This window comes from Nycticebus coucang, chromosome 10 (genome assembly GCF_027406575.1).
Source record: "Nycticebus coucang isolate mNycCou1 chromosome 10, mNycCou1.pri, whole genome shotgun sequence".
Lineage (NCBI taxonomy): Eukaryota > Metazoa > Chordata > Mammalia > Primates > Lorisidae > Nycticebus > Nycticebus coucang.
In genome coordinates, this window is record NC_069789.1 from 109,322,927 (window position 1) to 109,342,331 (window position 19,405).

General features: G+C 54.7%; 2 protein-coding genes and 1 long non-coding RNA gene across 6 annotated transcripts; 1 reads left to right on the top strand and 2 right to left on the bottom strand.

Annotated features, from left to right (window-relative positions):
* Nucleotides 1-42: 42 nt before the first annotated feature.
* NAT14 (N-acetyltransferase 14 (putative)) lies at nt 43-10,256 on the bottom strand. Of its 4 annotated transcripts, none has more exons than XM_053606640.1 (3): nt 10,167-10,256; nt 1,765-1,884; nt 43-1,214 (listed from the first exon to the last, which is right to left on the bottom strand). In XM_053606640.1, exons 2-3 carry the CDS (start codon nt 1,834-1,836, stop codon nt 666-668), a joined length of 621 nt encoding a protein of 206 aa, XP_053462615.1. In that variant the 5' UTR covers nt 1,837-1,884; nt 10,167-10,256; the 3' UTR covers nt 43-665. The 4 variants fall into 4 exon arrangements, with proteins under 4 accessions (XP_053462615.1, XP_053462613.1, XP_053462616.1 ...); XM_053606638.1 differs by lacking the exon at nt 10,167-10,256 and adding an exon at nt 2,196-2,508; XM_053606641.1 differs by lacking the exon at nt 10,167-10,256 and adding an exon at nt 2,270-2,375 and having other exon boundaries at nt 1,765-1,881.
* ZNF628 (zinc finger protein 628) lies at nt 3,164-10,296 on the bottom strand. The gene is made up of 2 exons (XM_053606636.1): nt 10,167-10,296; nt 3,164-6,360 (listed from the first exon to the last, which is right to left on the bottom strand). Exon 2 carries the CDS (start codon nt 6,353-6,355, stop codon nt 3,164-3,166), a length of 3,192 nt encoding a protein of 1,063 aa, XP_053462611.1. The 5' UTR covers nt 6,356-6,360; nt 10,167-10,296.
* On the top strand, nt 8,006-15,997 carry LOC128596846 (uncharacterized). Its single transcript, XR_008383145.1, has 3 exons — nt 8,006-10,194; nt 12,758-12,900; nt 14,737-15,997. It is a non-coding gene; the product is annotated as an uncharacterized LOC128596846 (long non-coding RNA).
* Nucleotides 15,998-19,405: the final 3,408 nt, after the last annotated feature.

Genomic DNA, 19,405 nt, shown 5'->3' on the forward strand with positions numbered 1-19,405 from the left:
GGCTGGAAAAGGCATCAGAGATGAGACCAGCACACAGCAGTTTCAGGCTTTATTAACAGTGTAAAAATCCAGACAGATGTGGAGAGAGGGACAGGGCTGCCCCTGTTAGCTCCTGACCCTCCCAGAGAGGCCACACCCAGTAGCCCTGTGCCCCACCCCATCCCCAGCTGTCTCTACCTGGTCAACCTAGACCCCTCCAAGGACAAGCATCCAACCTGCCCCAGTCCCAACGAGGCTGTGTCCTCTTAGGGGTCCGCCTGTGCAAGTCCTAACCTCTTTGCCCTCCCCAAATCTTCTCCCAGGCCTGACACACAGACAGCACAGCCTATGCAGACAGACAGGGGGTTTCTCAGTGCAGGAAGAATCTGAGGTAGGGGACTGGGCAGGCTGACATCTGGTGGACCCCCAAGAGCCAGGAAGGGAAAAGGGATTCAATCCACTTGCAGAATTCAAACACTATAGACTGCATACTTCGGAAGGACAGAGACCAGGCTTCTGTGCTCTGAAGGTCTCAGTTCTGGGCCACAGCTGGGCTGGGGATTGACCACAAGGCGGGCCGTGAGAGTGCCTGGCATGCTGCCTGCTCATCAGAAGCTGGCTTCCCTCCCAGAGGGTTGTGGGGAAAAGGACACACCTTTCCCTAGCTCAGTGGTCCCACTGCTAGCTCACAGGTCTTTGCTGAACTCTCTCACCAACATGTAGCCCATGCAGCCCCAGCCCCCCTTAGCCTGGTAGCCACAGCCCTCCAGTATCCCTGCCACCCCCCAAGCGGCCACAGCAACAGGGACCACAAGCCGGGCCCGGGGCTCACCCATCCCCCCCGCCCAGGCTTGAGCCCGGGACTCTGCGAAGGCCAGCAGCCTCCTGCCCACGCCCCTGCGGCGGTGCCAGCGAGAGACGGAGAGGCGAGTGACCCGGACCCCCTCCCCCATGTTCGTGCCAGGGGCCAAGGCCAGGACCCCACACACATCACCGGAGCCAAGCACAGCTACCCAGGGGCCCCCCAGACCACCTGGTGGAGGCAGCGAGCCCCACCGGGCCCGCAGGCCCAATTTCACAGCCACCACAGCCAGGAACACGGGCAGAAGGAGGGCCAGGGCGAAGGAGGCCAGAATGAAGCGCAAGCCACTGCTGGCCGCTGCCAGGAGAAGCAGGGCTGGAGGCCGTGTCAGAGCATGGAGGGCTACACGGTTGTCTGTGTCCTTCACGCCAGCCTGTGGGCAGAAGGGGGTTCCCTTAGAGCTCCTACCCAGGGGTGGAGGGCCTCCCAAGTGGGAAGAAAAGCAGCATGAGCGGGTGGTCACCAGTCTGATGGGTGAATGAAGGAGTTAGGAGCTGTGGGATCACCAAATTCAGTGGACATGCCACAGTGAGGCACCAGGAATGTGACTCTTGACGGGTGAAGGGACAGGAACAGGACAGGGAAATGTCCCAGGCTGGGTGGGAGCCTGTTGGGAAGGGCAGGGCCAAGCTAAAGCTCCAAGCTGTACTGTGAAGAGGAGGGGTGGGACCCAGCAGACTGGAGACGGTAGACCAAGGAGGGGCTGGGGCTCTGGTCCCTGCTGCTGCAGACCTGGCCCCCAGGTGGCTGAGGCTCAGAGAGGGAGAAGGCATTAGAGAGAGAAGTGGCCGAGCAGGTCAGTTGCTTAGGAGGACAAGATCTCACCCCCGGGGGACCTAGCTAGCTGGGTGTGTGGAAGGAGAGGGCTAAAGAGGTCGTGCCCCAACATGACCACCCCAGGCTCGCTGAGCCTCACTGCTCACCTTCAGCATCTCCAGCACCAGGGGCTTCTCATCTTCCCTCATCTCTCGCACCGACAAGTGGCTGGGGACCATGGCAGCCCCCGCCCCGCCCCCAGGAAGGGAGCTGGCGTGGTGCACCTGCTGAAAACCAGTAGGTCATTGTCAGGTGGGCAACTCTGTCCTCAAGGGCCCCCGATGGGTAGGGAGCAGCAGCAGTTCCCAAATCAGGACAATTAGGACCCTCAAAACACTCAACAGAAGGATGTGGAGCCCTCTCCCCCTCACCCAGCGACCTTTTTCAAGTTTCCGGGATGCCCCCTCCCAGGCGCTGTTAAGCCAGCCATCCCCCCCTAAAAGCGCCGAGGACGCCAACATGCGGTGGCACCGGGCTCGCCTCAGCGCGAGCTGTCCCGGGGGTCCACAAGCCTCCTCCCCACTGTCCCAGCACACACTTTGTTTTCCCCCCGCCGTTCCTGGAGCCCCCTCCCCTGCAGACGTCCCTCCCCCGCGTCACAGGAGTGAGGACCTGCCAACCCCTCTGCAGGTGGCTTTGATCCTTTGACGAGATGCCGAGAACAGGGTCTGGAAGAGGTCGCGAGCGGAAGTGACGTGCCGACTCGCGCGCGGGATGAGGGCGGGACGGCGCCTGCTGTTGCCCATAGCAACTGTTGCCATAGTTCCCTGCCCAAGACAGGGAGAAGAACGGTCCCAGGTGGGGACCTATGACCCCGCTGAGGGGTTACAGGGGGTGACATAGAGAAGAAACTATGGGGGAAAATGCGAATAGACGCGGGTGAGGTGGGGGCAAGGCCGTGGGATGGACTCGGCGGGCTCCGAGCGGCGCTCACCGGGACTGCGGAGGGTTAGAGCAGGCTACCTGCGCGACATCCCCCAGTTGCTAAGCATTCTAAAGTGGGGCGGGGGCGGAGATGAGAGAGGAGGGATCCTCCTGGGCGCCCGCTTAGTACTCTGAACCCGCAAGCACCACACTCCCCTTCCCTGGGGACCCCACCCTAGGCCGCGCACATCAGGACAAGACTCCCCCTACTCGTTTTTCAGAGGGGGAGAGGGATGAGGTGACTTACAGAAAACAAGTGGCAGGATCTGGGTTCTGATTCCAGCACCTCCCCATTGTTGGGACCCCTGCGTCCTCTCCTTTTTTTAAAGGGCAGGAAACAGCCCCGCACGGGAGTAGCAGCAGAACTAGTAATCTAAGTTGGTGCCCCCCACGCCGGACTCCCAGAAGGGGTTATGATCGTGCCATCGCCTCCCTGTGCCCCGCCCAAACGCCCCCATGAGAACACCACAAAGGAGTGGAGATTCTGGATGTTTATTAGCAAGCACGGCCTGCAGCCCCCCTCACTCCCACGGCTGACAGAAAGGATCTCTGAGCCTGGCGGGAAGATACCAGAAACTCTCCTCAAAACGTGTGCACCAGCTGGACTGCAGGCAGAGTCTGAACAATCTGGATAGAGGGCAGACTCTGTGGGGTCATGACACCAGGGCCAGCTCCAGCTGGGACCACTTGTACCATCTGGGAGGTGGGAGCAGCTGGGAGTCCCGCAGGGACAGAAGCTGGGCCGGGTGGTGTTGGGGCCAGGAGCTGCAGCGTGGCGGCGCCTCCTCCCACGGTGCTGTTCTCCAGCAGCTCGGTGGCTGGGGCGCTGCGAATAATGAGGAGTTTCTGTCCTGGCGGGCCAGGGGCAGGCGGCTCGCTGAGCCCCGAGGGTAGGGTTTCTACCTCCTGCACACAGAGCCTGGTCTGCTCCCCATCAGCCCCGCTGAGCACCAGCACACTCTGCAAACCCTCATCCGTCTGCAGTGTCTCAAAGAGGACATCCTGGACCACACCAGTGCTGGCCTCACCATCCCCAGCCGCCCCGGTTCCAGGTCCGGGCCCAGTAAGCAACTCCTCAGCTGCCCCACTCTGAACAACCAGCAGGCTGGGGGGCTCGGCAGTCACGGCTCCCCCACTGGAATTGGAGAGCTGGCCCGCCACAGGCTGGAGCTGGACCGCGGCCACTTCCTGGGTCGGCTGGAGCTGGACCGCAGTCACTTCCTGTGCCGGCTGAAGCTGGACCGTAGCCACTTCTTGCGCCGGCTGGAGCTGGACCGTGGTCACTTCAGGGGCTGGGCGGAGGGACTGGAGCTGAACCCCACTCACTTCCCGCTGCCCTGCCTCCCCGCCCACTACATTCTGCAGAACAATGAGGCTCTGCCCGCCCCCGCTGGCCCCTGTGCTGCCCCCTCCCTGTACCCCCAGCCCTCCAGGGCCTGGCAGCCAGAGGACCCCTGCCCCCTGACCTGCTTTCCCCACAGCCTGCGACCCCTGCTTTGCACAGCCGTCCCCACCCCCGGCACTGGCACCCGAGGAGGGCAGCAGAATAAGTTTGGGAGGTGCGGGCGGGGGCGGAGGGGTAGGGGGCTGGACACTGCTGGGGATCAGCTGGAGGCCCTGGGCTGTCTGCACCAAGAGGAATGTCTGGGAGTTGGGGGCTGCTGGGCCCAAGGTTTGGGCCTGGGCTGTGCTCCCAGCCACCTCCAAGGAAAGTGTGGCCTGCAGGTGGGGGAGGACGTGAACATCTTGGGTGGCTGGAGGCGCCGGGGCAACGGCCACAGGGGCAGAGGACTGGGGGCCTGGAGCGGGGGCTGTGGTGCTAGGGGGCGTGTTGGCCGGGGCGTGTGTCCTCAGGTGCCGCTGCAGATAGGCGGCCATCACGAAACCCCGACCGCAGATGGGGCAGGCAAAGGGACGCTCAGCCGAGTGGGTGCGCTGATGCAGCAGCAGGTTGGAGGAATGGGTGAAGGTCTTGGGGCATAGCGGGCAGCGGAAGGGGCGCTCGCCTGTGTGCACGCGCTGGTGCTGCCGCAGGTTGGAGGTCTGGGCGAAGCTCTTGCCACAGACTCCGCAGGCATGGGGCCGCTCGCCTGTGTGCACATGGCGGTGGCGCCGCAGGCACGATGTGTTGCGGAAGGCCTTGCCACACTCCCCACAGGCATAGGGCCGCTCCCCCGAATGCAGCCGCAGGTGGTACTGGTAGTGTGAGGACCACTTGAAAGTGAGGCCACACTGGCTGCAGGTGAAGGCGCGCAGGCCAGTGTGCACGCGCTGGTGGATGGCTAGCAAGGAAGAGCGCTTGAAGGCCTTGCCGCACTCGCCACACTGGTAGGGTCGTTCGCCCGTGTGGTCCCGCAGGTGGTAGCGCAGCCCAGAGGAGCCCTTGAAGGCCTTGCCGCACTCGGCACATTTGTAGGGCCTCTCTGTAGAAGCAGGTGCTGGCAGGGGCGGTGGGGGCGCGGGGGCAGCCGGTGCCAGTGGCTCCTGGGGGCAGGTGACCTCAGCGGCCTCAGCCTGGGGGGGTGGGCGCCCGGCTGCTGCCTCTTCCACGTGGCACTGCTGGTGTGCCAGGAGGCTGGCTAGCTGCGGGAAGGAGCAATCGCAGCTGCCGCAGCGGAACGCCTGCCCACCCGCTGGCCCGTGGCTATGCTGGTGGCGAGAGAGGCCCGCCACAGTACGGAAGGACTTCCCACAGGGGAGGCAGGCAAAGCCAGGGGCAGGAGTGGCAGTGGCACGAGGGAGCTGGGGCAGAGAGGACGGGGGATCGGACTTAGGCGTCTCAGCTGATGCGTCCTGGTGCAGGGGCGCCACCTCTGGCCCTGGGCATGGCTGGTGCTCCTCCAGCAGCTCCTCGCTCCCGAAGCCCTGCTCGCAGCCGTCACAACGATACACCAGCTCCACCGTGGTCTCTGCCGCGGCCAAGAAGAGCTCAGGCACCACGGGAGGAGGTGGGGGTGGGGGAGGTGGGGCCGGGGGCGCAGGAGGGCTATGTGGCTGGATGTGCCGCTGCAGGTAGGCATCTGGGACCAGTACCTTGCCGCTGGTGCAGGGCTCGCAGGGCGGCGGCGGAGGGGCGGAGGGGGCGGGAACCTGGGCGGGGACCGCGCAGTGGGTGCGCTGGTGCAACAGCAGGTTGGAGGAGTGGGTGAAGGTCTTGGGGCAGAGCGGGCAGCGGAAGGGGCGTTCGCCGGTGTGTACACGCTGATGCTGCCGCAGGTTCGTGCTTTGCGTGAAGCTCTTGCCGCACACGCCGCAGGTGTAGGGCCGCTCGCCCGTGTGCACATGGCGGTGGCGCCGAAGGCTGGACGAGTTCTTGAAGGCCTTGGGGCAGTCTGGGCACGGGTAGGGCCGCTCGCCTGTGTGCTGCCGCAGGTGGTACTGGTAGTGCGACGACCACTTGAAGGCCAGGCCGCACTGGCCACAGGTGAAGGCACGCAGGCCCGTGTGTACGCTGCGGTGGATCTGCAGCAGGGAGGAGCGCTTGAAGGCCTTAGGGCAGTCGGGGCACTGGTATGGCCGCTCGCCCGTGTGGCCCCGCTGGTGGTAGAGCAGGGCCGAGGAACCCTTGAAGGCCTTAGGGCAGTCTGGGCACTTGTAGGGCCGCTCGCCTGTGTGTGTGCGCTGGTGATGCAGGAGTCGAGATGACCACCGGAATGACTTGCCGCACTCCCCACACTCATACTGGGCCGCTGGGGCAGGGGCCGCAGGGCCGGGCTTCTCCCCAGCCCCCTCAGCAGTGGAGGCAGGCGCCATGTCTGTGTGGGAGCCGACCATCACACCTGGCAGGGGGATTCTGGGTCAGGGGCGGTCAGGCCAGGCCCTCTCCTCACCCCCACACCAAGTCACCCAACCCCAAACCCATGCTCCAGCCCTTTAAGGGGCAGAGGCCACCTCCCCAGGTCACCCATTCTGCGGGGACCTCCCTTAGGTTTAGTTTCCAACCGTCCAGGTTTACTCCAGACTGAGGGGGTATCCAGGATGTGAGACTTTCCAGGCTAAAACAGAAACTTCTCAGCAAACTGGGATACATTGGTCACCCTCCTTAGGAAGCTGGTCCTCTCCTCCAGAAAGCTGGATAGGTCTGAGGAGGCTGAGTGAGATCTTTAAGAGACCAACCACTGCCTGTAGGACTATAACAGGCAGTGTCCTGAAGGGGACAGGCAGGAGATCTCTACATCACCCTGACTTCATTCCTTCCCAAAGTTCCTCTGAAGACCCTATCCCCAACCCCATACCCACTGACAGCCATAGTTTCTTCCCCTCACTCTAAAGTCACTTCTTGATTTGAGCCCTGAGCATTGCGCTCCTTATCTCTGAGCAGCCTGCTAGTTCATACCCTCTCATGCCCCAACTCCCCAGTTCCCTAGGCTCCCTGCATCTGCCATCCATGAGGGCTCTGCATCCTCCAGTCTATCCAAGTCCTTACCCAGTATAAATGCTAAAGTCAGCCATTATAGTCTCTACCTGAGCATGCCTGGCCTGGGTCTCACAGGCCCCTCACTGTGGCACTACATTGCTGAAACTACACTTTCATGGTTCATGGTCCCCCAATTCATGCTCTCCCAGGTGACTACTTGGCATATTTCTTTTCTCCTCAGACCTCCAGTTCCTCTTTTTCCTTATTGCTCTTAGCAGGTGACCTTCCCATTGAGGAGAAAATAAAACCAATCAGAAGAGCATGCTTTCAGGGGGACAACTGATAATGTCTGGAAACACTCTTGTTTGTCTGACAGTCAACTAGAAAGGCAGGTGCTAATAGCACCTGGTGGGTGGAGGCCAGGATGCTTCTCAACATCCTACAATGCACAGGACAGCCCCCACAACAAAGAATGATCAATGATGTCAACAATGCTGAGGTGGAAACACCTTCTGCTATCCCTTCCCACCTGCCTAGCCCTGTTCCCACAGTGTCTGTCTTCTCACCACACCTCATTTTTTCCAGACCATTCCCACCAGTGTACCTGCAGCTACGGCCCCCTTCTTTTTACAAAAACAACAGCTCTTCACTTCATGTCCCTCCAGCTATGGGCTTCTCTCCACCATGCAACAAAACAACTCAGCTGGGTCAACCTACCCTTCCCATCCCAAACTGCTTCAGTCACCCATGGCCTCCATGTCGCTTAGTCCATAATGGCTTGCTTACTCACTATCTTTAACCCACTTCCCCTTAGCTAGAGATATCTTAGCCACCTCATTGTCCTTGTCTACCACTACCCTTTCTCAGTCTGTGGTCTGATTCCTGCTCAGCACCCTGACTTCTGAACATGGGAGACATGTCTTGTTCACTGTTGTACCCCATATCCCAGCTTACAAAAATGTCTGGCAAAGTATCAAGTAAATATATTCTGAGTGAATGAAAGCTGGGCATCCCCTCTGGACAAGTTGCAAGAATTTTCTTTTAAAAATATGTGTCCCCCATTAGAGACCAGCTCAGGCTGGTCTCTAAATGGCAGGTGCCCGTAGTCCCAGCTACTAGAGAGGCTAATATAAGAGAATCGCTTGAGCCCATGAATTTGAGGTTGCTGTAAGCTATGAAGCCATGGCACTCTACCAAGGGTGACAAAGTGAGACTCTGTCTCAAAATAAATAAATAAATAAGAATAAAAAGATAAGTGTCCGCTTTAAAATATAAGTTAACCCTTTTAAGAGACAATCCCAAGAAGCTGCATGTGCCTTTAAGAAGGCCAGGCATCCTCCTGGTCCTCTTCTTTGCCTACACTCTCCCTGAGAGCTCTCACCCACTCAGAACCTTACTGCCTAAAAACAGGTTGAACCCAGACGTGTAGCTGTGCCTGAGACCTGTCCTTTGAACTCCTGACCACCTGCTCAGCTCTGCCACTTGGACACCTCACAGACACCTCAAACTTAACATGCCCCAAATCTAACTCCAGTGTTTTACTCCCACTCCTCTGCCTCCTCACCCCCTCCCTCATCCACCAATACTGGTCTCCATCTCTGAAAAGAGTGGCTGTATTCCTTAGGCAGAGGCCTCAGTACTCCCCGACTCTTCTCACTCTGTTACCAATCTGACAACAGATTCCCTGTTCCATGAGGGAAAGATTCAGAGTCTGGCCACTTCTCACAGAGTGCCTCCTTTATCGGAGGCACCACCATCTCCTAGGCAGCTGCAACAGCCTCCTAACAGGTATCTGTTTCCACCCTTGCCCTCCCACCCAGCCAGTTCCTGAGATATGGCTAAAGTGAACCTGTCAATGGCGAGGACAGAGCATTTCTTTTTTTTTTGAGACAGAGTTTCAAGCTGTCACCCTGGGTAGAATGCTGTGGCATCATAGCTCACAGCAACCGCCATTTCTTGGGCTGAAGCGACCCTCTTGCCTTTGTTTTTCTATTTTTAGTAGAGAGGAGGGGTCTCCCTTTTGCGCAGGCTGGTCTCGAACTCCTGAGCTCAAGCAATCCACCCACCTCGGCCTCTCAGAGTGGGAGGATTACAGGCGTGAGCCACCGCACCCAGACAGGACAGGGCATTTTATTCCTTTGCTCAAAAACCTTCCACACCTCCTATTTTGGAACCTGGTAACTTCACACAGCTTGACCTCCCTGACTTGTCTTCCAGCTGGCCTGGCTGCTGGCCCTAGGACTCAAGGCCAACATTGCTTTTGTAAAAGGAAAGTCTCAGGGCCACCTCCTATGCAAAAGAGAAATTCAGAGCCTCGGACACCTAGGAGAGCAGGGCCCATAGATCATTCATTAAGGATATTTCTTACTAACCTCTCATAAACCAGAACAGCAAGTTATACCTATGTTTAAAAACTGAAACTAAAGCCTGTCCGATTCCACGCTAATAATGAATTAGATCTTTATCTTACAATAGAACTGAACACAAGGCAGAAACAAACATTCTTCCACCGACCCTGGGACATGCTTCCTTCGATCCCTTATTTTATGTAAAATGTAGATTTCTTGAGCCTCACGAGAATGTAGCCACTACCTCATTTGCCCCCCTACTCCCTTGCCTTTATCCTTCCCTCTGTTGCCTTTAAAATGCTGAGGTTCCAACCTCCACAGCTTGTCTGTGGCTCCAGTTTTTCCTGGGCGCATCATCAAAATCTTGGATTAATAAACCTTCATTGATTGAGAGTTTTGCCTCAGTCATTTATTTGGGTAGATACATTAAACTAGACATACGAGATTTAGAAGAGCGGGGACCGAATTAGCAAAGAAAACCGATTTAAAAGACCAGGCCACGCCCTTCTCGCAGACCGGACTTCCCCTTTAAGAGGATCTCCTGCCGGTCCATCTCCACCTCCCTTGAGCTAAACTAGCAACAGATTTACAATCGCCAGGACTCAAGAGTTTTTCCTTCAATGTCTGAAAAACTGCTACTGGCCTTTAATAAGCCCATCTCCTTTTAAGAGAAGGAAAAAAATTAAAACCACCCGGAAGCAAAGCCTGCTTCCTCCCTTTTAATGCGGCCTCTTGCCCTTTAAGAGGGCGGAGCCAACTCGGGGAACAAAAGTCGGCGGTGAAATAGCTACGCCCCTTTAAGCCATGTCTTCCGGTTTCACGCTCCTAAACGTCTCCGCCCTCCGGTCCCTCCCCCACCCCCACCCCTCCGGTCTCTCACCTGTGGCCCCGATCCGGGGAACGAGGAGGTAAGCCCCTGGACCTTCCCGCGGGGGCCGACGGGAAGGTGGGACTTCGGCAGCGGCGGTGCAAGAGCGGGGGCCGGGGAGGGGGGCGGGGGCGCGCTCCCTCCCAACGGCCCCCGGCGCGAGGCACCCAACCTTTATAGGCGGCCTCTCGCGCACACAAACCCCGACGTCTCCGTTGGCGCGTCGCGACGCACGTGAGCCGAGTCTCCACCCCCGGCTTCTCCCATTGGCCGCGGAGGCCTCGGCGCGCTATGGCGCTAAGGCGCGGGACATGCTGGGAGTGGTAGTTCTCCCATCAGTGACAGAAACCCGGGTCCGGCGGGGTGGGGAGGTGGGGTCACTGGTTATCAGTCTCGATTACTAAAGAAAAGCCCCTCCCGGGCACCGCGGGCTAGGGTGTAGGCGCTCCTGCGGGGAAACTGAGGCCCAGATCGCTTCCCACCCAGCCCCCAAGCCTGCGTGCTCAGGGTTTTCGGGCACCTGACTGGTGCGGACGCTGCGGGAACCTGGCGTGCGCCGTGCGGGGGTCGCCAAGGCTCCTTACCGGCCTAAAGTCCTAGGGGGAAGCCGCGGCTGCCCCAGGTCCCTTTCCATGCTCGCCCACGCCTCCTCTGCGTTCCTCGCACACCGACTTTCTGCGGTGCGTTCCGGCAGAAGACGGGTCACTCTTCTGTGGGGGATGCCCTGTGCATCGCAGGGTGGCCAGCAGCACACCCCCTAGTCGCCGGTAGCACCACACTCCTCTTGAAAGCCCAGAATATCTCCAGAAATTTCCAAATGTCCACAGATGCAGAGCCGCTGTCAGGGCAGTCCCCTCCGCCTGAAGGCCGTTCTGCATGCTGTTTCACAGACCCTAAGGCCCTTCTCCCCCTAACCTGTCCCTACCCATCTTCTCCTGGAAAGCCTCCGTTGTTGGGCGGTCCCTTTTACGTGCTCAGCGGCATTTTTCTGGGTTCTGTGACGGTGCGGATCTAGTCTTTGCCACCCAAGTGTCCCAAACAAAAAGCAAGAAGCAGACGGTACTCTTTTGTTGAATAAGTGAATTTTTACAACTTCCCAGTTTCTCAAATCCCCCAAGCAGGCTGGAACTCAGGGCTAATCTGAGCTGACTTGTACCCATCCCTGCTGAGCAGGGTCTCCTGCTGAGCATTCCTACATCCAGCTTAGCCCAAACATCCATTTCACATCTGCAGTAACTGCATCCTCCACCAATGAGGCTGCTGTGCTGGGTGGGGATGCTGATATGGAATGTGCTGCTCAGCTGGCTACCAGGTGGCAGGTTGGGCCCAGAGGTGCAGAGCCATTGAGGTTCCTGCAAGAGTGAAAGGATCTCCCGGAGCCCTCACCTCATTCCACTTACCTATCTGCCCAGAGGCATTACAAAGGAGCTGGGAGAGGCTGTCAAGTTTTGAAGTTAATGGCCTTGAACAGTCTATTGTCACTAAAAAGATTGTGCAGATTCTACAAATTTGTTTTCAAATGGTCTAACAGCCCTGTTGGAAAGAGCAATGGTACAAAATTCAGGCCAGCCCTGTGTCCAATGATCTCCAGGTTAAGGAATCATCTCAGGGACATGGATGAAGAGGTGGGGTCATCGCCTCCACCCACCATATATCATCATGGGGTCATCCCTTCATGCCGATAGGCAAACTGAGGATCCAGGAACCGAAGATCACACAAAATCACCAGAGGTGGCCATTCCAGGCCCTTTGGTCCCCATCCCGGCTGGGGTGCCACCCCAAGTCTTGCCCTAGGAGCTGAGGTCATAGCAATGAGGAGGGGAATAAGCCAACATAATTCCTGTCCAAGGAGTTTACAAAACCCACAGGGACTGTGGGGGTGGACAGGACAGATTCTACCAACTGCTAAGTACCACAGACATGCCAGGCACTGTGGCTCACACCTGTAATCCTAGCACTCTGGGAGGCAGAGGTGGATTGCTTGAGCTCAGGAGTTCCAAACCAGCCTGAGCAAGAACAAGACCTTATCGCTACTGAAAATAGAAGGAAAGGCTCAACGCCTGTAGCTCAGCAGCTAGGGCACCAGCCACATACACGGGAGCTGGCAGGTTTGAATCCAGCTCCGGCCTGCCAAATAACAATGACAACCAGAACCAAAAAAATAGCCGGGCATTGTGGTGGGCACCTGTAGTCCCAGCTACTTGGAAAGTTGAGGCAAGAGAACTGCTTAAGCCTCAGAGTTTGAGGTTGCTGTGAGCTGTGATGTCACAGCATTCTACATAGGGTGACATAGTGAGACTCTGTCTCAAAAAAAAAAAGAACAACAACAAAAAAACTAGCCAAGCGTTGTGGTGAACACCTGTAGTCACAGCCACTTGAGAAGCTGAGGCAACAGGATTGCTCAAGAGCAAGAGTTTGAGGTTTGAGCTATGATGATGCCACAGCACTCTACCTAGGACAGCAGAGTGAGACTCTGTCTCAAAAACAAAACAAAAAGTACCACAGACAGAGTAAAGCAAGAAAGGTGGGTTCAGGGCAGCAAATGGAGCCCCCAGAGGTTGGAATATTGAACTAGGCAAAGATGTGATTGTATGTCTCTCCAGTCCCCAGGCACTTTGGCATCTGGCCAATAATACCACATCCCAGGTGTTTTGGGGGCCTTTCCTTCCATCCCATGCCAACGAGACCAGGGTCCTTGTTCAGCCTCAGACCCTCTGAGCCCACCCACCTGTCTCCAGTCAGCTAGGTAAACTGTTCAACCTTTACAAGTAACCCATATCTACCTACCTTTTCTTTGGCACCAGGCTGTTATGCATGCCCATGGGTCCCACATGCATGTTGGGGAAGGAGGGTTCTTTCCATCCACCCCCATCCCAGAGCAGTCAGCTGAAGGCCTTAGAAAGGGTCCACCACTGCCCTTTCCAATATCTCCAGAAAGTGGGGGAAGGGACTGGAGAAGGTATATGGAGTAAAGACCAGACTTCCAGGGCCAGAGACCAAAAGAAAATATCCTCAGGCCTGGGATGTGGCATACATCTGTAATATCAGCACTTTGGCAGGCCAGGGCAGAAGGATCCCTTGACCACAGAAGTTCAAGACAAGCGTGGGCAAAATGGCAAGACCCCCATTTCTAAAAAAAAAGAAATTAAAATTAGCCAGGCATGGTGGTATGCACCTGTAGTTCCAGCTACTTGGGAGACTGAGGCAGGAGGATTGCTTAAGCCCAGAAGTTCAAGACCAGCCTGGGAGGCTAGGCCAGGTGGTTCACACCTGTAGTCTAGCACTCTAGGAGGCCAAAGCAGGTGGACTGCTTGAGCTCAGAAGTTCCAGACCAGCCTGAGCAAGAATGAGACCCCATCTCTACTAAAAATAGAAAAACTTGCCAGGTGTCCTGTCAGGTTCCTATAGCCCCAGCTATTCAGGAGACTGAGGCAGGAAAATTGCCTGAGCCTAAGAGTTTGAGGTTGCTGTGAGCTATGATGATGCCACAGTACTCTACCCAGGGCCACAGAGTGAGACTGTGCATAAAAAAAAAAAAAAAACTGACCAGCATGGGCAACATAACAACACCCCATCTCTAAAAGAAAAAAATTAAAATTAGTGGCTCAATGGGTGGAGTGCTGGCCACATATTCAGAGGCTCACACATTCAAGCCCAGCCTGGGCCAGCTGAAACAACAATGACAATTGCAACAACAACAACAACAAAAATAACCAGGCATCATGGTGGTTGCCTGTAGTCCCAGCTACTTGGGAGGTTGAGGCAATTAAGCCCAAGAGTTTGAGGTTGCTGTGAGCTATGACACCATGGCACTCTATCCAGCGCAACAGTTTGAGACGCTGTCGCAAACAAAAAAAAAAATTAGCCAAGCATGGCAGTGTGCACCTGTAGCCTATTTGGGAGACTGAGCCAGGAGGCTTGCTTGAGCCCAAGAGTTCTAGACTACAGCTAGCTATCATGGTGCAACAGCCTAGGTGACAGAGTAAGTCCCTGTCTCAAAAAAAAAAAAAAAAAACTACCCATAGCTGGGAGCTGGCTTCCTCTGATTTCTGATTCCTGAATTTTTGTTGTTGTTGTTACAGTTTGGCCAGGGCAGGTTCCAACCCACCACCCTCAGTATATGGGTCCAGCACCCTACTCACTGAGCCACAGGCACCACCCTTTTTTTTTTTGAGATAAAGTCTCACTCTGTAGCCCTGGGTATAGTGCTAGGGAAATAAACAAAAGAGAACACCAACCCTGCTGTGAACAGACAGTAAAATACAAGCTGGGCAGGGCTGAGGTTGCTGCAGATGGGGATGTCCTCTCTGAGGTGACAATTGTCCTACAACCTGAGGTGAAGGAAGTGTTAGCCCCAAGCAGAGGGCACAGTAGATGCAAAAGCCCTGAACAGCAGAGAGCTGAAAGGAAGTGTGAGAAAGGGGGCAAGGAAGGAGGGGAAATCATAGAAGTGGATGGGGGCAAGACTCGCAGGGCCCTGTGGGCCAGGTAGGAGTGGGGTTGTGAGTAATAGGGAATCTTAGAGGGTTTGGGGGAGGGATAATGCCCAGACCTCAAGACCCTACCCCAAACTCCTTTGCAGGCCTCCTTGCACCTGGAATATGGAGACCCCACCACGCAACCCCCTCTGGAGAGGGAGTGACCGGCTTGTGAGTGATTCTGATCAATGGCAGAACACAGAAGAAGGGCCCACAGCCCCAGCTGGGCACCTTGCCCAGGCCCTCCTGTACCAACCAGGACGTTGGCATCCTCGAGCATCCCGAGGCTGGAGTGCACCACCCGCTGTGTGTCCTGCCTGACCTGGCCCGGGACAGAGCTGGCTGGCAGATGTTAGTTTTGGCTCCTGGGGTGTGGAATGCAAGTTTTGAAAGGAGGGCTACCAGGTGTGAAAACATAATAAAGTGTGTATTTTGGACTAGCATGTCCCAGCTATATGTTGGCAGCCCCTTGCCTACCTGGGGTCAGTCCTGCCCTCTAATCCTCCAGAGACGTTGGAGACCAAAGCATGGGCCCTTTGCCTCTGTGCCTGAGGACTGGAGGGGAATAGGACAGGGAAACATCCAGGCCATGCCCCAACACCAAGAGGCATGGACTCTAGGACATCTCACACACATCACTCAGTACCTGCCAGGGGCAGTACAGAGATTAAGAGTGAGTACCAAGGGAAGACTGAGGAGTGTTCAGCACCTAAGGGACAACACAGAGACTGCAGAGGGCACAGAGGAGACGGTGACAGAAACAGAGATGATGAGAGGAGCAGAGACGGGCACAAATGGTGGGAGACATGGAGAAACAGGAAGAGAATCATAGACGAAAACCAGGGAGGGGCAGAGGAGGAGAGGATGAGGGCCAAGGAGATAGCAATGGAGCTGGAGAAATCACAGCTGCAGTGAGAGGGACCATGGGCAGGGTGCAAGAGGCCACTGGGGGTCTGGAGACCCTTGAAGACATTCAAGAGAAAGAAGACAGGCCCGTTATGTCCCCAACACAGATGCCTGCCTCACTAGGTCCCCAACTCTGCCTGAGCCCACGGTTAGCCCTGCAGCAGTACTGAGTGTGGGAGGGACAGCAGTCACCATGTATTTGCCTGGCTAGTGAGGAAGGTTCTGGGCAACTGGCTGTCCTACTGCAGTGGGTCCAACGGTTCTGTGCTGCCTACCACACGCTCACAGGCACCTGGACCTCCAGCAATAGCTCCAGCTGACTCAGCACTACTCTCTAGTGTCCCCACCTGCCCACCCTGGGCCCACCCACGTCTCTGCTGCTGACGCTGCCCTTGACACTGATGGCCAGTAGCAGGCCTGGCAAGCACAGTCATGATCTCAGGACATAGGAAGATCCAGATTCAAATCTCCACTCTGCCACATACTTGCTGTGTGACCTCAGACAAGTTAGAGAGCTTGCATTTTCCCCATCTCCTTGTCTTTGTCTGTTTGGTCATAACAAAAGTACTGTACTGAGGGCTTGTAAACCACAGACATTTATTTCTCACAGTTCTGGAAGCTGGGAAGTCCAAGATCAAGGCACCACCAGATTCAGTGTCTGGTGAGGGCCACTTCCTGGTTCACAGATGGTGACTTCTCACTGTCCTCCCTGGTAGAAGGAGCCAGGGAGCTCTCTCTCTCTCCAATGTGTGTGTATTTGTTTTGAGACAGTCTTACTTAGTCACCCTGAGTAGAGTGCTTTGGTATCGTAGCTCATAGCAACCTCAAACTCTTGGGCTTGAGTGACCCTCTTGCCTCAGCCTCCTGAGTAGCTGGGACTACAGGTGCCTCCCACCATGCCCAGCTACTGTTTTGTTTTGTAGAGGTGAGGTCTCCCTCTTGCTCAGGCTAGTCTCCAACTCCTAAGCTCAGGCTATCCACCCACCTCAGCTTTCCAGAATTCTAGATTACACCATGCCCAATATTCACCAGCCTCTTTTGCAAAGGCACAAACCCCATTCTAAAGGGCTCCACCCTCGTGGCCTAATCATCTCCTGAAGTCCTCACCTCCTGATACCATTAACATAAGGGTGAAGAGTCTGGCACAGGAGCCTACATAATGGCTTGCACCTATAATCCCAACTACTCGAGAAACTGAGGCAGGAGGATCCTTCAAGGCCAAAGAGTTCAACACCAGCCTGGGCAACATATTGAAACCCCATTAAAAAAAAAAATTGGAACGGTGGCACCTGTGGCTCAAGGGGTAGGGCGCCGGTCCCATATGCCGGAGGTGGCAGGTTCAAACCCAACCCCAGCCAAAAAAAAAAAAAAAAAAACACCAAAAAAAAAAAAAATTGGAACATAGCACTTCTTATGCTAATTTTATCTGTAAGGAAATTTATGCTTTCATCAGGATACGGAATCTTACAAATGGTGGCATTATTTATTTCATAGCATTACTGTTTATTGTGTGTATTCACATCTGGTAGCCCTCATTTCTAAAGAAATCAGATACGTACTCCCTTCCTCTGGCCAGATGCAACACTGCGATAGTCTTTCATACTTTGTCGCTGCTAATTTTGTCAGGCTGTCATTTGGGGGTGGGGAAGAAATGTGTTTATAAAGATTCTTAGAAGTAATACCTTCATATTTAATGGCAGATTTATAGCTTTTAGAAAATTCTTAGTATTTCTACTATTTAGTTTTTGACTTTTTATTAAGGTGAAATACACATAATGTAAAATTAACCATTTGAAATACATTCACAATGTTTGTGCACCTCTCACTTCCTTCTGGTTCAATAACATTTTCATCAGGGATGATGGGATCTGGGATCCAAAACCAGGAATGTTCTGAGTTATGGACTGACAGATTAGGTGTGTGTGGGAGCTGGGCCAGGAGATGAACTCTGCCCTGTAATAACTGCTAATGCTCAGCCAGTACTGTCTCCATGAGAGGCATCATTCATTGTATACCTTCTCACCATAACTAGGAGGGATGTGCTCCTATTATTCCCACTTTATAGATGGGAAAATTGAGTCACAGAGGAGGTAAAATTACTTGCCCAAGGCCATAAAACTAATCAGTAGCTGTATTATTATTATTATTATTTTTTTTTTTTTTGGAGACAGAGTTTTACTCTGTTGCCCTGCGTAGAGTACCCTGGCATCATAGTTCACAGCAACCTTGAACTCTTGGGCTCAAATGATCCTCTTGCCTCAGTTTTTCATCTTTAGGAGAGACAGGGTCTCACTCTTGCTCAGACTGGTCTCAAACTCATGAGCTTAAGCAGTCTGCCCACCTTGGCCTCCCAGAGTGCTAGGATTACAGGCATGAAGTAACTGTATTATTATTATTTTTTTTTTACACAGAGTCTCAAGCTGTCACCCTGGGTAAAATGCCATGGTGTCATACCTCACAGCAACCTCCAACTCTTGGGCTCAAATGATCCTCTTGCCTCATTTTTTTCTATTTTCAGTAGAGACAGGGTCTTGCTTTTTTGCTCAGGCTGGTCTCAAACTCATGAGCTCAAGCTATCCACCCACCTCGGCCTCCCAGAGTGCTAGGATTACAGGTGTGAGCCACTGCGCCTGGCCTGTTATAACTTCCTATAGCAGAAATTTATTCTTTCACAGTCTGGCAGGCAGATATTCAACATGGGTGCTCCTGGACTAAAATGGTGGTGTTGGCAGGACCACAAGCCCCTGAGAGCTTCAGGGGAGAAGCTTCCCTTGCCCTTCAGCTTCTCCTGGCTCCAGGAGTCCCTTGGCTTGTGGCTGCTTCACTCCAATCTCTCCCTTTGTCTTCAGATGACCTTCTTTTCTCCCTGTGACTTTTATAAGTATACTCATCACAGTGGTGTTTACAACTAATTGATCACAAGCAGTTATGTATTCTTTGTTCTTTCTCTACTCCCACTGCCTCACTTGACTGGGGGGGGGGGGAAGATACTAAGGCCAACCCAGTCAAGCCAGGTGCTATAGACTGAATTGTGTCCCCCCTCAATTCATATGTTGAAGCCTTAACCTCCAGTATACTAACCAGAGATGAGATCTTTGTGAGATAATTAGGGTTGAATGAGGTCATAAGGTTGGGATTGTAACCCAACAGGACTGTGGCCTTAAAAGAAGAGGCAGATCAATCGTCCTTTCCCCTTTCCTTTCTCCCTCCATCTCTCTACTGCCATCATGTGAGGGACACAGCAAGAAGGTGGCTGTCTTCAAGCCAAGGAGAGACTCCTCACCAGGAACCAAATTGGCACCTTGATCTTGGACTTTAGAGCCTCCAAAACTATGAGAAATAAAGTCCTGCTTGTTCAAGTCATTCAGTCTATGGCATTTTATTTTATTTTTGTAGAGACAGAGTTTCACTTTATCGCCCTCAGTAGAGTGCTGTGGTGTCACAGCTCACAGCAACCTCCAACTCCTGGGCTTAGGCAATTCTCTTGCCTCAGCTTCCCAAGTAGCTAGGACTACAGGCACCTGCCACAATGCCTGGCTATTTTTTTTGTTGCAGTTTGGCTGGGGCCGGGTTTGAGCCTGCCACCCTTGGTATATGGGGCCAGCACCCTACCCACTAGGCCACAAGCACTGACCAAGTTTTTTTTTTTTTTTGTTTTGTTTTTTAATTGCAGTTTGGCCAGGGCCAGATTCAAACCCACCACCCTCAGTATATGGGGATGGCGCCCTGCTCACTGAGCCACAAGCGCCGCCCTATACTGAAGTCTTAAACCCTCATACCTCAGAATGTGGCTGTACTTGGAGATGGGGCCTGAAAGTAATTAAGTTAAAATGAGATCATATGGGTGGGCCCTAACTCAGTGTGACT

Excerpts from the sequence above, each read along its gene's own strand:
- ZNF628 (XM_053606636.1), bottom strand. The coding sequence starts at position 6,355 with ATGGTCGGCTCCCACACAGACATGGCGCCTGCCTCCACTGCTGAGGGG.
- NAT14 (XM_053606638.1), bottom strand. The coding sequence starts at position 2,498 with ATGTCACCCCCTGTAACCCCTCAGCGGGGTCATAGGTCCCCACCTGGG. Across the intron at positions 1,885-2,195 it reads AACGGCGGGGGGAAAACAAA|CAGGTGCACCACGCCAGCTC; the intron begins GTGTGTGCTGGG and ends ACTGGTTTTCAG. Across the intron at positions 1,215-1,764 it reads TGGTGCTGGAGATGCTGAAG|GCTGGCGTGAAGGACACAGA; the intron begins GTGAGCAGTGAG and ends TTCTGCCCACAG.